Genomic DNA, 15,734 nt, shown 5'->3' on the forward strand with positions numbered 1-15,734 from the left:
AACCAAGAAAAAAACGCACCTCATATGTAGTTTTGGGCAAATCCCAATTACATACCTGTTCTACCTTCGCGGGATCTAGCTTGACGCCTTCTGCAGAAATGATATAACCTAGATAAGTAATCTCCACATACTGAATATGGTCAGACACAAGCTTCTCAAGTGTCTCTATCATCCGATCCATGGCTTCGTAGACTTTGCCAATGCATGGCTGCAAGCTATCTACAAGTCGAAGTAGGTGTAGAATGGGCTTGACCATTGTGTCAAGAGTCTTCACCTCCTTCCACCAAGCGGCGTCGTCGTCCCATTCTCGGCATTTCAACCCTGTTGTTGATGTGAACTCCGGCATGGCATGGAACTCATCACTGAGAAAGAGGCCCCTTAAGGCTCCGCCACATGTAGAGAAGCGGCCTAGCATAAGCCAATTGAATGCAACTCTTGTCTCTGAATATTTGAGCAAGGACAAGTGGTTCCTCTTTGAGAACTCGTGGCACATTTTTGATGGTTGAGCACAAAGGTCACAATTTGATTGGCGTCACTAATGGTGGGTGAAATCCATGAAAAACTCCCTATGTCCTCGAGGAGGTCGTTGAGGCAATGCGCCATGCAAAATTTGACATGGATAGTGCGATACATGCCCCCATCCACATTGCCTCTAAGAAGAGGAATTGCCTTGGGGTCGAGAGGGCCAATGATTTGGTGTTTGTGAGCGCTAAATTGCGTATGCTTTCCAAGAGCGTCACACACAAGGCAGATCCCTTCACTGAGTCGGAGATGGCACAAGAGAATCCATCTACGGCCGAGACACTTTTGGAGGAGCTAGAGGATGACCACGAGGCCTCATATGTCGCTGACGACCTCAACTACGACGACGATGTGGAGATTCAACAGGCGAGCACTTCCGGAGTTTGATGATCATTGATCACTCTAGAGTCTACTCCTCTACCTAGCCCTTTACACTTTTTGGTATCCTTATCCTTAACCATTGATTGGATTGCTTCGACTTCATAGTCAGGTGTTTGTAATTCAATCCATGTTCAATTTATGGAGCATGATCTGATGTTTTACCTTGGTTTGACAAGAACTATGTCATACCCCACCCTAGAGAATGAAAGATTTGATTGAAGCACGTCAAGATTTGATGTTTTACCTTGGTTTGACAAGAACTATGTCATACCCCACCCTAGAGAATGAAAAATTATAGTTGGACTTCAGTTGTTGGCGGACTTGAGTCTGCCACTAGATCAAGGAGCAAAGACTTCAAAAACAATCATGTAGTCCAAGGATTGATGACATGAACAATGTGCATAGAAGGTGTGATGGTAGAAAGGGGGTAGGGACCAGCTCAAAGCTGCTGGCAACGAATTGCTGCAGCTACTGGCCCTGGCCCTCGCCCTGAGCTGTCAAGAGGAAGGTCACTATAGCACAAGAAAACGAGGAGGACAACGGGCGACAGTCCGTGAGCACACAGGGCCACCTGCATATGCAACAGTGCACAAATATGTAGAGAATCAGCATTGGTCTAAACCCTCCCACCTCTCCCCCTCTCTCTCTCTCTCTCTCTCTCTCTAAAAAAAATAAAAATAGTAAATTAAAATAAACTTCTCAAGGGCACAATTTTCAAGAAAAAATATACAAAATGTGCCAATCACCACAGAGGTGTGATCCCAATGTCCATCAAATATAGGGTCAATTTCCAAGACTATCTCTTGGTTCTCAATCTCTCAAATCTCCTACAAATACAGTATGGACAAGTCCAAGAGGTGGAACATTCTCCCCCTACTCTGTCATCACTAGCAAGAGGAATCTTGATGTTACGACATCCCCACTAACCTTACCAGGCTCTGAAGGGACAAGTGGTATAATTGCTGAAGAAAAAAAGTCCTAAAGAGGCGGATCCTGTGGAATAGCGTCTATAAAATTGTAAGACCTGAGGAATATTTGTCTCCTCCTTGTTTTCTTTGCTTTTCTTTTCCTTGCTCTCTTTGCATCTGACCTTCTAGAGCCTCTACATACCTGTGCCTACCTCTCCTTAACGTCTCTCTAGTGTCACTCAACTCTCCAAGTGCATCCAACTACCATATGTCATGCTCTACCACAAACAAACAATGTCCTAAAAGCCCAATAAAAGACACTTCGCTGAATGTCCCCTCCATGTATAGTAGGAAGAGAGATCAATTGAGGTGCGAGGAGGACTCTTCACGAAAGAGGGTGAAAATTAGTCAAAGAGTGAGTATATGCATCATTGAATGGAGCACGACCCCCACTCAATACATGCCCCAAACTACTACCAATCTTTGAGATATGTAGCTGAAACTCTGGTACAAGGCTTAGTCCTGCTAGAGGCTCACAAAGTGCTAGGCTAGATCCTAAGCTAGACTATGACTGACACTAGACTGCAGCAGAAGTTTATCCACGTGGCGTAAGTGAAGTGTGCATGTGACATCCCCCCTTGTTAAAGGTGAGGTACAACTGCCGAACTTCTTACATTGGATTCTTTCTATACTTTTGATGTTAAATGCTTCTCATGCTTGTGGATGCATAACCCGATGAAAACCAGCGTCACCATGAAACACGTTTCGGTAGGTAAGGATAGGTGAAACGTTTCGGGCCTTGAAACGTTTCGCTCACCAAGTGAAACACAAGCCGTTTCACTAACAACAAGTTACCATAGTTTTAGTTTCAAAGTCGCTAAATGCACGTTTCGGTCTCACGTTTCATTGTGCTTTCATTTCGGACTGAAACGTTTCGTGGTGAAACACCACGTTTCAGGGTGAAACGTTTCGGCCTTGAAACGTTTCGCGGTTACGCTGATGAAAACTCCTCCAAACTTGTGGATATTGCGGATGTAGATATTGCTGCGATGTAAACACCAACCATAAGAGTTACTAGTAGCCTTACTATTGTCGCAGAATACTAGCCTTGGTGCTGACTCTGCCTTGCGAGCAAGTACTGACCACTCGAATAGCTCTGTTGTGAATACATTGCAGGTGAATACCAGCCTTGGTGCTGACTCTGCCTTGTGAGCAAGAATTGACTACTCGAATAGCCCTGTCGTGAAAACACTGCGGGTGAAGCTGAAAGGTAAGGGTGCTCGAAGGTATTTCCAATGGTTCCATGTCGACGGAAGTGGATGCATGCTACATGCCAATGCGAATGCGAATGCGAATGTAGAAGAGGGTTAGGGATCCTTTCTCCAACTCCTTCCATATCCGCATAGGAGGCAAGCAGATCTTGGTACTCAAAATCTGGATTTTCGTGTATCCAATGTCGATCTTCGTTCAAAGACATAGCAAAGAAGATGGGAGTGCGCCCGATGCGCAATGGACTAAGGGTGGGAGTGGCTAATAAGTCCGGGGTCGCGGCACGAAGGTTCTTTGGGGAAAAAACTGGGAGAGGTTCCTTGGGTTTGCTTGGGTTCTTTAGGTTCTTCCCTTGAGTTTGCTAAGCTGAAGCACGCACAGAGCTCTGATACCAATGTCGTGCGCAACGGAAGAGTTAGGGGATTTAGCTCGGATCTAGTACTCCACACAAACACAAGGTTACTTTACTTCACTTGAAAGAACTAAACTGAATTGAATGAAAGAGAGAGTGTCACGTGCACATGGCTCTGTGTGCCACGTGGACATGCTTCATCGACTGCCAGAGCTAGTTTTCCCCTTCTTCCTAGATAGGGATGTCCAGAATCCTAGGAGGATTAGTACCGGCAATTTTGTGAGCCTGTTCGCAAGACCTGCATGTCCGGACAAGTCCATTAGATTAGGTTTTCCAGTTTTGAAACCCTCTTGCATAAATGGTTTGTATACGGATTTTAACAAATGTTATTACCCTACGATGGGCATTTGGCATGACGAGCATGTAGTTCCAGGTTAGAGGAATCCAACGAGCCATTCCTCGCGTCGACGTGATTCCCGGATGGTGAGATGTACGACAGTTTCACCTGGTTCAGATACCCTTGCTCAATTTTAAATAAATCAATTTATTGATTGGAAAGTTTGGTGGACAGTTGCCCTACCTAAGCCTAATCAAGTTAATAAGGCTCATACCTCACCTATATAAGGAGGACTCAGCCTGGGGTTTTAAAACAAGAAAGGAAGTGCTCAGAAGAAGAAGCAGATCAGTGTTTTGAACAGCAACTAGCCTAGCGTTTTTAGAATTTACAGATCTGCCAGCGTTTTGGGGAGGCAGCAGATCAGCCAGCGTTTCTGTTTTCAGCCTTTAAGCTAGGAGAACCCAGAAGATCAGGCCAGTGTTTTCAGTTTTCAGCCCCTTCTTTGCGACGGAATTTCTTGGAAAGCTGCCTACATGTGTCCCCATTGCGGTCCGGTACTTCGGCAGTCCATTGAGCCCTCACCTCGGCCATTCCCTCACCGGCATCCAGTGCTCCATTGCTGTCCATCATCAGCATCATCAAGATTTGCGTTTTCAGCCCTTCATTCCTCTCACATTGGGAGTGCAAATCAGCCCCTTGGCGGCTATCTGCAATCCCACATCGAGAAGGATCCAAAGTGCATTAAATCAGCCCTGGAGGTGCCTCTTCGCGAGGAGTTACCACAGTGATTTGTCGTCATTGATTCATTAGAGTCTACATTGAGATATTGCATTGTGTATGCATTCCATTTATGCAATCCAAAGCAAATACCACATCGATAACGGTGTGGGGGTCCGGGGGCCTTGAGGTATTGCATTGTGTATGCATTCCATTTACGCAATCCAAAGCAAACACCACATCGATAACGGTGTGGGGGGCCCTTGAGAGGGTTGGTTGGGACCCCATCGGGTGTCGCTTTTCTCTTCTCTCTTTCTCTCTCCCTTGACACATCTCTATTGCATTCTCTTAGACCCTCTCTTCAGGAGAAAGTAAAAGGAACATTCGTTGAAGCACAAAGCATTCACTTACGCAAGGAAAGAAGTTGAAGGATTTTTGGAAGTGTAAAACTAGATCTTCACCATTTCAATTCCGTTGCACCTGACATTGGTATCAGAGCTTTAAAGATTTGCAGTAATCCGCTAATCCCCAAAAAGTTTTTTTTTTCTCCTGTGGTTTTGGTTGTGTTGGCAACCCTTCAGTGTATACTCCTGTCACAAGATGGGCACCACGTGCCAATAGAAAAGAACAGACTGAACAGACATTTAGCACTTCAATAACAACTGAACTGAGAGAGAGAGAGAGAGAGAGAGAGAGAGAGAGAGAGAGAGAGAGAGAGAGGCGGAATTCCACCCCAGAGAGTATTGGCCCCAAACCTTGGCGCCCCTTTCAGTATTTCTTTATATTGCATCAACACAATACAAGCCGGTACTCCAGACTCTGCACCTTCTCCAAGAAGCATGCCAGAGAATGAGCCCTTATCACATATTTGAAGGCCCTTGGCTTATGAAAAGCAGTTTACATGAAAAGCCTTCAAACTCAAAAGCTTTTGGTCCAAAGGCAATGCCAAAAAGCTGCCAGCGTAAATCACGGAATTCCGTACACCATCAACGCAAAACACCGAAATCTGTACAATCTGCCATGCCATCATATCAATGCAATTCCGTACACCATCAGTGGCTACGTAATTGTTTCTCTGTGTGTGTGGGTCCTGCTTTAATTTAATCCTTTATGTCACTTGGGGCCCCATCGGACGGGGTCCCCATAAGTTGGTAGGACTTCTTCTTCTCTTACTTGTTCTTCTTAGGGTTTAGGCCCCTCGACCAACATCTGCAAGTTGGCTCCATTCTTTAGGGCTTTGACACGTCAACAGTTTGTGACAACTCCTCCCACTCTTGGAACAGCAGGCCTCCCATTGCACATAGAGCCGTGCGCCTTGACCGTCAAAAAGTAGCAACCAATTGTATCTCGGGTGTTGGAAGCGGGGTGCGCTGACGAGAGGGTAGATAGTCTCCCGAAAATTAGTCTACAACCTTCCTTGAACCAAGAGGAGAAATCCTTGCACGGTCAAGACTCGTAGCGGTATGGAGACCTCCACCGATCAAGAAGGTGAGCAAGTGCCACCTATGGATCCTCCTAGCCCTCCCCCCACCCCTCCTCCTTCACCACCAAATCCCATGGATGCTACGATGCAGATGATGATGGATATGATGATGCGGCAAGAAGAGACACGTTGACAAGAGCGGGTGGAAGCGGCGGAGCGTGAGGAGCACCGATTTGCGGCCGAAGCAGAGGCTCGTAGACAGGAGAGCAAGGAAGCGGCGGAACGAGAAGAACGTCGCTTGGCGGCTGAGGCCGAGGCACGTAGGCAAGAAAGGGCAACCATGTGTAATCTCATCACCATATTGGCGGTGCAATCCGAGCCCGATTATGAAAAGCTTGGGAAGACCATCGCAGAGGCGACCATTGCTACACGGACGACCAATGATCCAATTCCCGAGAAGATCACGTTCAGTAATTATGATGGTAAGATATGCTATTGTCATTTTTTCTTGGTTGCATCAATTTACACCTTATTTTGTGGTTGTGAAAAAGTCTGATAATAACAAGGTTTTCTTGGCTTCCATGCATCTCACGAGTGATGCTATCACTTGGAAGGATGAGTGGATGGAGAAGAAGGAGGAAGCCCACTGGCTGCCCATTCCGAGTCTCTCCTCATTCCCCCTCTCAACCTTAGTTGGGAGGAGTTCGAGGAGGATCTAAAGACTCGCTTCTTACCTCCACAGTACCTGAAGCGATTGAAAGAGGATTTTCGGGCTTTGTCTCAACAAGGTAAACCTGTGATGTCGTATGCTAACCGTGTGTCGCAGTTAGGTGGACAATTACGGAAATCGGATGAGGAAAGGTTAGAGGCTTTTCTCTTTAGATTGGACACTTGATCAAGTTTGATGTGGAAGCCGGTGATCCAAAGACATTGCAAGATGCTATACGCTTGGCTCAACTCCAAGAGATGAAGTACAACAAGGGTAAGCTCAAGAAGGCCTCGGGTAATGGCAACTCTTCCTCTCATGACTCGTTTAAGGACAAGGATTCTAATGGGAATGGTAACCATAAAAAGAACTCTCTCAGTTCTTCTTCTCAATCTAATTCTTCATCTCGATCTCAATCTAAGGGCGATAACTAGGTGTTTTCATTGTCACGTAGTCAGTCACATGAAAAGGGAGTCCTAAGAAAGAATCTAACAAGAAAACCTCTACTACGTCAACTTCTGATGCTACCTCTCAAGTGAGTGCTATGAGTGTGATAGAGCAAGAAGCTATGCAAGAGGGGATTTTTATGAGTGTGATAGAGCAAGAAGCTATGCAAGAGGGGATTTTTGAAGAGGACGAACTCATAAAATGTTATGGACATGTTAATGGTCAAAGGGTCATTGTGTTGTTTGATTTTGGAAGTTCTCATGATGTCATAAGTGAATCTCTTGTGAAATGTGCACGTCTTCAGACTTCTTCCATCCCCACCCTAACGGTGTAGGGGTTTTCTGAAGACATGGACGCTTCGATCTATCAAGAATGTGATGATGTAAAGTTGATCATTCAACAAACCCAATTTACTCGTCATTTTGTAGTCTCTAAACTTGCAAGATGTGATATCATTTTGGGTATTAAGTGGTTTCGCATGTTCAAGCCCATTATCGATTGGGAGGAGCTCATGTTTCTCATCAAAGATAATGTGTCGCAACCCGTCCTCATTCGAGGCGTAGTCCCTCTCTCCCCCTCATCTCTTACGTCAAGGCAAATAGAGAGCTACGTAGAGAAGCCCAAGCGGCGGTCATCTATGTCAACCCCACATCAAGGAACTTGGGTATTTCTGATAGGTATAGTGAAGGTTTTGTTAACGTCAATTCCGTGTTTTCCTAGGATCATCATTCCCCTACACACCCTTCCCATCGACCTATGGACATTGTCTCCGACCAATTGCATGACGAGAAACATGTAGGTAAAAAATTTTCTCAACAGGATAAAGAGGAGCCAAAACGAGATGAATTCTCATTTAGGAGGCTTCGCCCCCCAAGGTACGGTCTTTTGGTTTACCAGTTCTCTTTGTTTGTAAGAAATCAAACTCATTTCAGTTTTGTGTGGATTTCAAGGCACTCAAATCAAGGATGGTAAAATTCCGGATGCTGAGACCTCATTTGGCCGTTCCTTTGGAGCGTCCACAGGAGGCACATCGAGTTTCAAAAGTGGATCTGTCCAGTTGCCGCCACAAGGGTGGAGTTCCAAGGAGCAATCCAAAAGAAGAACCACAGGAAATCATTGTTCCAGTCACATTCACCAAGTCGAAGCGTTTTCAAATGCTTCCCATTCAGTTTGGCAATAAGACGGAAGCAAAGCAACATTTCCTCAAATTCAAGGATCGAGGGACACATACAGATGCTTGGGTGGATGAGGACTTGTTCATCCACTATCCAAATTTTCTAGCCTCATACAAGGAGGCCATGCACATCGGTACCTGTACCTCACCTTAAGCAGGAGGGGATGCCACATGCACATGGCTCTGTGTGCCACATGGACATGCTTCATCAACTTCCAGAGCCAGTTTTACCGTTGTTCCTAGATAGGGATGTCTAGAATCCTAGGAGGATTAGTATCGGCAATTTTGTGAGTCTGTTCGCACGACTTGCATGTCCAGACAAGTCCATTAAATTAGGTTTTCCATTTATGGAACCCTCTTGCAAAAATGGTTTGTATACGCGTTTTGACATTTGTTATTGCACTACGATGGCCATCTAGCATGACGAGCATGTAGTTCTAGGTTAAAGGAATCCAATGAGCCATTTCCCGCGTCGACCGTATTCCCGAATGGTGAGATGTACGACAATTTCACCCGGTTCCGATATCCCTGCTGAATTTTAAATAAATCAATTTATTGATTGGAAAGTTTGGTGGATAGTTGCCCTCCTAAGCCTAATCAAGTTAATAAGACTCATACCTCACCTATATAAGGAGGACTCAGCTTGGCGTTTTAAAACAAGAAAGGAAGCGCTCACAAGAAGAAGCAAATCAGCGTTTTGCATAGCAGCCATCCTGGCGTTTTCAAAATTTACAGATCTGCCAGCTTTTATGTCCTCAGTCCCTAGCGTTTTGGGAAGGCAGCAGATCAGCCAACGTTTCTATTTTCAGCCCTTGCGCCAGGAGAACCCAGTAGATCAAGTCAGAATCTCTCGGAAAGCTACCCAGGCGTGTCCCGTCGCGGTCCGGTACTTCAGCAACCCATTGAGCCCTCACCTCGGCCATTCCCTCGTCGGCATCGAGTGCTCCATTGCTGTCCATCATTGGCATCGTCGAGGTCTGCGTTTTCAGCCCTTCATTCCTCTCACATTGGGAGGCCAAATTAGGCCCTTGGTGGCTATCTGCAATCCCACATTGAGAGGGATCGAAGGTGCATCAAATCAGCTCCGAGGGTGCCTCTTCGTGAGGAGTTACTGCGGTGATTTGTCGTCATCGAGTCAGTAGAGTTTGCATTGAGGTATTGCATTGTGTATACATTCCATTTACACAATCCAAAGCAAATACCACATCGGTAACGGTGTGGGGGCCCCTTGAGAGGGTTGGTTGGGACCCCATCGAGTGTCGCTCCTCTTCTCTCTCTTTCTCCCTCTACACATCTCTATTGCATTCTCTCAGCCCTCTCTTTAGGGGAAATTAAAAGGAACATTTGTTGAAGCACAAAGCATTCACTAACGCAAGGAAAGAAGTTGAAGGATTTTTGGAAGTGTAAAACTAGATCTTTACCATTTTCAATTCCGCTGCACGTGCTACGTCGACGACGACTATGACGAGGGGTACTTTGACGACGATACTTGGTAGAGATGCTTGTACGGCGAGGGTATGGACGAATGTTGAAAACGCTAGGGAATGCCGAGGCTGAAATTTGCAACCATGACGTGGTTCTGGGCTGAATTCTGAAAACGCCGAGGGGCTGAAAATGCTATTGTTCCTGTGCTGAAAACGCTGATGTCCTGGCTGAAAACGCTGAGGAGTAACCGTGGGATGAGATACTACGGGTGCTACTTCATCTTTTGCCTCTTCAACTCTTCAAGCGCCCCTCTAGGGTTGCCTATATAGGCATTTCAACCTGCGTCGAGTAATATAATTCATGATCCCTCGCGACCTTCCCAATTTGATGCTGAAAAATGTCACTTATTACAGTGTAATGCTAAGAGGTGGTTCACACGCGGTAAATGCTATGCTGACTGACTGTACTGTGCAAGAGAGGGTATGGATCTATGACCGGCCCGGGCATGCACGTCCTGCTAGAGGCTCACAAAGTGGCAGGCTAGATCCTAAGCTAGACTATGATTGACACTAGACTACAGCAGAAGCTTGTCCACATGGCGCAAGTGAAGTGCGCACGTGACAATACAAGACCGCATTTAGGACATCCTTTGGATTGTACGAGTATTTGGTGATGACTTTTGAACTCACAAGTGCAGTTGCAACATTCAACAGGATGATGGATTGGCTCTCCAAAGAGTATCGACAACAAATTTACTCGGAACGGGAGGGAGGAGGCGGGACGGAACAGGAACGGGGATGAAACGGTAGACCAAAAGAACCATATCTATTATATGTATTATAGACTCATATCTTAGTGGAAAACTATAAGCTAAGCTTTTGAATTCGACCACCCTAATTAAAGCCATATTTAGACATGTTTTATGATGACGGAGCTTGAGAGAAGGATGGAGTTTGATGAGAGAGAGAGAGAGAGAGAGAGAGAGAGAGAGAGAGAGAGAGAGATGGCGCTTGAGACATGAGAGGGAGAGATGGAGCTTAAGAAAGAGAGGTAGACGCCACATTTGTTCTTTGAGGGGGTTGTGCTATCCTCCAAAAAAGAATAGGTAGAAGCTAGAGCTCCATGTCCAAGCTTAAACCTTAAGCAAGGAAAGTAGCTCAATAGAGAGATCCGCAAACGGATGGACAAACAGATATAACCAACTCAATGGTTTAAGATTTGTTGAAGTGCTACATCTTTGAAAACATGTCTCAGTGGGAGAAGTACACTGTATTTACCATTGGTGGAATTTGCTTATAACAACATTGTTCATACTGTGACCATTTGAGATTGTCAAGGGTGGAAAAAAGGTTCCACCTATTTTGTGTATCAAGGACAAGATTTTTTTGGCAAATCATTTTGTACAGGATCTGGAGGTTGCTTATGCTAAGGTTAAGGAGGCTTTGCAGAAGTCTCAAGATCGACATAAGAAAGCAACACACAAGCACGTTGAAGGAAGGTGATTGGGTGCTTCATAGGTTTAAGAAGGCACGCTTAGAAAGAAGAAGGGTAAGGGGAGGCTTTTCCCAAAGCTAAGTATGAGATACTATGGGCCATTCTAGATTTCTGCAAAGATCAACCATGTGTACTTTTGAAGTTGCTTGATACTTAGAAGATTCACAATGCATTCCATGCAAGTCTAGACTCTATTGAGACCCTTCAAGGGAGAAGTGCTGGAGGATAAGAAGCCAAGGGAGCCACCACATGTAGGAAAAACCGAGGAGATTTTTAAACTTGAGCAGGTCCTAGCACACAAGTGAAGGAAAAGCTAGTTTGTAGATATTAGGCCAGTATCCAGCTCTCGATGCAAAGTGGATGGAGGAGGAGGACCTGGCAAATGCTCCTCACATGATAGACTTTACCTTGAGGCTTTTGGTTTAGCACTGACTATTCCGTAGTACACGTTGAATCAACGGGTTGAATTTGATGCGGTGCGTATTGCATAGGCCACTCCTTTGTCACAGATTGCCTGCAAGAGAATAGGGTCAACCAATTTCTCTCTCAAATTTTGGGGGTATTGAGGGACCGAGAGTACTCTACTCAATGACTTTATGATATGTATATAAAAGGTTGACCATAGTTTGTGAGATTGTCATTTGTTGTTTGGAATTCCTTAATAATTGAATGGTTCGTGTACTCTTACAATTGTTGTTTTTGTCAGAGTATGTGTGAAAGACTAAATGACTGCAGCATTTTGTCTTGTTGATCTGAATCTAGAGTGACAAGATTTAGCGCATCAAGACATCCAAGAGAGATTAGTGTGGTCTAGGTGTGATGGTTAAATAAGTCATAATCATCACAGTTCGTGTCTAAGATCTCGATAGGAGCTTTCTCTATACATTGTATAACTCGACGGTCCCTTTCGAACATGCAGTAAAACTAAATAACAAACTTTACACAGTGCAAATAGAGAGAATTTGAATTAACTACGAAGTAGAAAAAAGAGTTGGATTTCCTTCGTGAGACAAATAGGTCATCGCGTCACTATCCCCCGGGTTCTGCCAGGTTTTGTTTGTTCATGATCCTCCACCACTCACGGGACACCTCAATTATGTGGACCTCTAGCATTGTAAGCATTGTTAAGCATGCTTGCTGAACTTGGTCCTAGTGGGACTAAGATAGAGATCTTACACTTTCTACGTATAGCTTTAATTGGATGACACAATTGAGTGAATTCGGCCAATAGAAAGGCATTGGATAGAACAAGAATGATAGACACGGGCTGCTTTACCAACATGCACATCATGAACCTGAGAACCTTCTTGAATGTGATTCTAAAGTAATATGAACATGCTATCATTTGTAATAGCAACAATCCCCAGCTTCGAAAATGCTATCCGACATGTTTACAATTCCCAAGTGAGGCCCTAAAGGCTTGCTTAAGTGTGCAAAGTTGAGTTGAGCTTTGTATAGGGGTCAAGGAAGTGCATCAAGCTTTGACGGATATGCTATTAAATTGCACGGCCCTCCTTGCCATGGAAATTTGTATAGGGGTAAAGGAAGTGCATCGAGCTTTTGATGGGTATGCTAGCAAGTCGCCTCCTTGTTGCCCTCGGCATCATTTCCCGATTCTGATGGATATGCTGAGATAGCTGCATCTAGCAATGTTATGCAGGCCGAGGATAAATCAGCTGTAATGCTGGGGCTCTTGTGCACATTTTGTCAAGTGAATCTCCTTAGAAACATTCAACGAAGTTTTTGCATTGCCGTTGAAACACAGAAGGAATTCGAAGTCAAAGATCAAGAGAACAATGAGCGTACCTACACCACCTGTGCCACCCACGACAAGGACGCATTTGGATGCATCTGTAGTAGGCTGGACTCTGCTATCAGTAGATGACTCGCTAGTCACCGCTGCGCAAAGAAAGGTTGATGATGAAGAGGAGTGTCGGGATGATGGAGAAGGAGCAAGACATTGCACAGAGTGCCTTGAAAGGTGTTTGGCGAAAAGAGAAGCAAAACGTTCTACATAGCTGCACTTCTGCTTGGCAAACGAAATTCGGTCGACGTCGCAGAATGGCCCTGTGTTAGGCAAGCAGCGCATTAGAGCAGCAGAAGCCATCGGTTCCGAGCATGAACTCGATAGACTCGATAGCTTTAAAAAATACCACGTGGATTGTTTGCCATCAGATATGTAGGCTAGTACACATAGAGAGAGAGAGAGAGAGAGAGAGAGAGAGAGAGAGGAATGAGTGTGAAGTGCAGCCCGAGGTTTTCTCTCCCGGCACTTGGCCACCCTCTTCCTGCCCCTTGCCCGTGGAAGCAGTCGCTATGCGTGACTCGTCGTCTGCGTATTTTGCCGCAACACATCCGCCCATCTCTGAAGCACACTGTGGTACCCTTGTGCTCCTCCTCATCAACAGCAGCGGGTGCCGATCTTCCGCCTCACGACACCAACTCCTCCTCTGAGGTACTTTTGCGCTCTCCTTATTGCACTTCAGCGTCTGCTTCAGAACGGTTTTTTGAAAGCTTTACTCTGTTTGCAGCAGCCCCCTCTCGCAAAGCGGAACATTTGGACAAGATGGCAGGTATTTTCTGAACCTGGCTGCTAGTAGGCAAGGGTAGTCTGTTACTCAGGTTGAATGGTGAGGGTCTCTTGTTGCAGGGCAATGCAGCAAAGATGAGAGCTCAGGTTGCAAAGCTGGGGTTGGCAGCAGTCCTGGCTTACGGTCTTTTTGATGGCATCACATACACTACGTTCTTTGTCTTGGCTTTCCTTGGGTATGAAAAGAGCACTGGCAAGAATCCTGCTGCCAATATCCAAGCTCTACTTGGGGTTGGTGCTGTTGCCCTTCATCTTCATACACTTGTGCTGCTTGGCTCTTGCATGTAGGTGCATACCCATGTGTCCATTGTTTGAATGCTCTTCCAAATGTGGTGAAGATTTTTGCAATTGTATATTTGTCTGTGCACTATGCTAACATGGGCTCCAGATTGTGATATTGATGTGGACAGGAAACAATGTAACGAGACCGCTGCGAGTGGCTGGGGCTGCAGCCCTTGCTCCAGTTGTGGATAGGGCTTTGCGGAAGATACAAAAAACTTTGAATCTTCCCAACCAAGTATTTGCCTTCATGGTAGTAGCTGCCACTTTTGCATCTTTGTGCTTGTCCGTCGCCGGTTTGCTTATACTATCAAGGTGGGGCAAGTAGCTGCATCTATGCTTTGTTGGGGTAAGGACTTCAGCCATTCCAAGATGAGCCACTTGGGTGCCATCCTTTGCAGGCTTTGTATTGAGTACTTCTATTGCTTGGAAAAGGGAGTGAGGAAATTTTGGTGTCACATGTATTTCTTGATAACTGAGCACACTTGATTTCATATGTTTATGCCACATGATTGCATGCACATCAATTGCTTGCGTCCCTTTCATTTAGAAGTCAACTCATTTATGGTTCATCTTTGCTAGTCAGCCGACTCTTTCTGGTTGAAAAGGTCTAATCCCAACCTGAACTTGTAATCATCAATCCCCTCTGTTCAACTGTTATAGCTAGCATTCTTCGCACCATGTTATTCGCTTAGAAGGAGTTGAGAGTATTGCCACCCACATAGGGTCTCTCCGCTTTCATGATTCCTTAACCATCCAGGGTGTCTGGTCATGTATACTACATCTCCATCAACACTTTCAAAGCTTGAAGCCGTAGCAAGGGGTTTTGAGGTTGAAAAAACTAGTATGAATGCGTCTCACTTGATGTGTTCTAAGGGCATCCAAGCTTGAGGTAGCATAATTAGAAGATTTGGTGTGTAGTCTGAACACTTTAAGAGTGCTTTCAAGACTGTCCACTTTTTGCTATGTGACTTGCTACCATTGGATTATTAAGAGCTTGAGACATGATATAAGGTTTCCCATAGTAAAGGAGTGTAGGATTAGACACTTCGATGGTAACTTGTGGGTATCAATCTTGAACTTGCTGTTCCTTCAGTCTTTAATATGTGTTTTTCTTTTTGGTTGCCAGTGGCAAAGATTAGTAGTGGAATGTTTACCTTCACCATCAAAAGTTAGTTTATACATTTACTTTTGAAAGTATGATAGAAACTTAGTTTGCCGTCCTTTCTATTTATCGTTTGCTCATGTGTGCATTGTATATACATTCTGGTGTATGGGTACAAGGAGCATGTACTAATACTTGATATGCATCATGAACTGGAGCACTTGAGTTTGGAGGGGTTCACTAAACAAGTTTTCATAATTTAATGCTTTGAAGATATGGTAGATACGGTTCAAAGATTTTTGATGGGCAGCTACCTAATGATTAAACTAGAACATTGATGATAGGGTATAAGTCTTATAGTATTTTTTCATATTTCTACTAGTACATGAGTCTGATGATGGCAAAGAGCTTAAGATACCTACAGCAGATGCAGATTGAAGTGCAGTTGGCATAGATTGGACTATGTGCACGTTCAGAGAGGGTGGATGTCGTGCAGCTTCGCTCCCATGCTAAGAAAGATACCATGAAAATGCACATTGAGTTTAATTGAGACTTACTTGATTAATGCTCATTATATGGGGCTTGCTAACAAGCTACTTTTACGG

General features: G+C 44.9%; 2 protein-coding genes across 4 annotated transcripts in view; one reads left to right on the forward strand and one right to left on the reverse strand.

Moving 5' to 3' along the window:
* The window catches only part of LOC147456689 (uncharacterized protein At5g02240-like), a 54,186-nt gene extending 40,870 nt beyond the window's left edge, over positions 1–13,316 (reverse strand). Inside the window, exon 1 of the mRNA XM_086515131.1 lies at positions 12,962–13,316. Within this exon, the coding sequence (XP_086371257.1) occupies positions 12,962–13,262 (301 nt within the window). The 5' untranslated portion in view covers positions 13,263–13,316. The remainder of the gene's footprint in view (positions 1–12,961) is intronic.
* Positions 13,286–14,520, forward strand: LOC147456690 (uncharacterized). 3 transcript variants are annotated; one of them, XM_086515133.1, is made up of 4 exons: positions 13,286–13,610; positions 13,690–13,728; positions 13,806–13,976; positions 14,134–14,520. In XM_086515133.1, exons 1-4 carry the CDS (start codon positions 13,389–13,391, stop codon positions 14,350–14,352), a joined length of 651 nt encoding a protein of 216 aa, XP_086371259.1. In that variant the 5' UTR covers positions 13,286–13,388; the 3' UTR covers positions 14,353–14,520. The 3 variants fall into 3 exon arrangements, with proteins under 3 accessions (XP_086371259.1, XP_086371258.1, XP_086371260.1); XM_086515132.1 differs by having other exon boundaries at positions 13,290–13,610; positions 13,687–13,728; XM_086515134.1 differs by having other exon boundaries at positions 13,367–13,610; positions 13,687–13,728; positions 13,806–14,029; positions 14,156–14,354.
* The last annotated feature ends 1,214 nt before the right edge of the window (positions 14,521–15,734 follow it).

Source organism: Adiantum capillus-veneris, chromosome 6 (assembly GCF_014529385.1).
Source record: "Adiantum capillus-veneris isolate H3 chromosome 6, ASM1452938v2, whole genome shotgun sequence".
In the NCBI taxonomy this organism is placed as follows: domain Eukaryota; kingdom Viridiplantae; phylum Streptophyta; class Polypodiopsida; order Polypodiales; family Pteridaceae; genus Adiantum; species Adiantum capillus-veneris.

Bases quoted from the DNA above. Each gene is read 5' to 3' on its own strand.
- LOC147456690 (XM_086515132.1), top strand. From the start codon at position 13,389: ATGAGTGTGAAGTGCAGCCCGAGGTTTTCTCTCCCGGCACTTGGCCAC. The intron at 13,729-13,805 runs GTATTTTCTGAA...CTCTTGTTGCAG, and splicing joins ACATTTGGACAAGATGGCAG to GGCAATGCAGCAAAGATGAG. The intron at 13,977-14,133 runs GTTGGTGCTGTT...CATGGGCTCCAG, and splicing joins ATATCCAAGCTCTACTTGGG to ATTGTGATATTGATGTGGAC.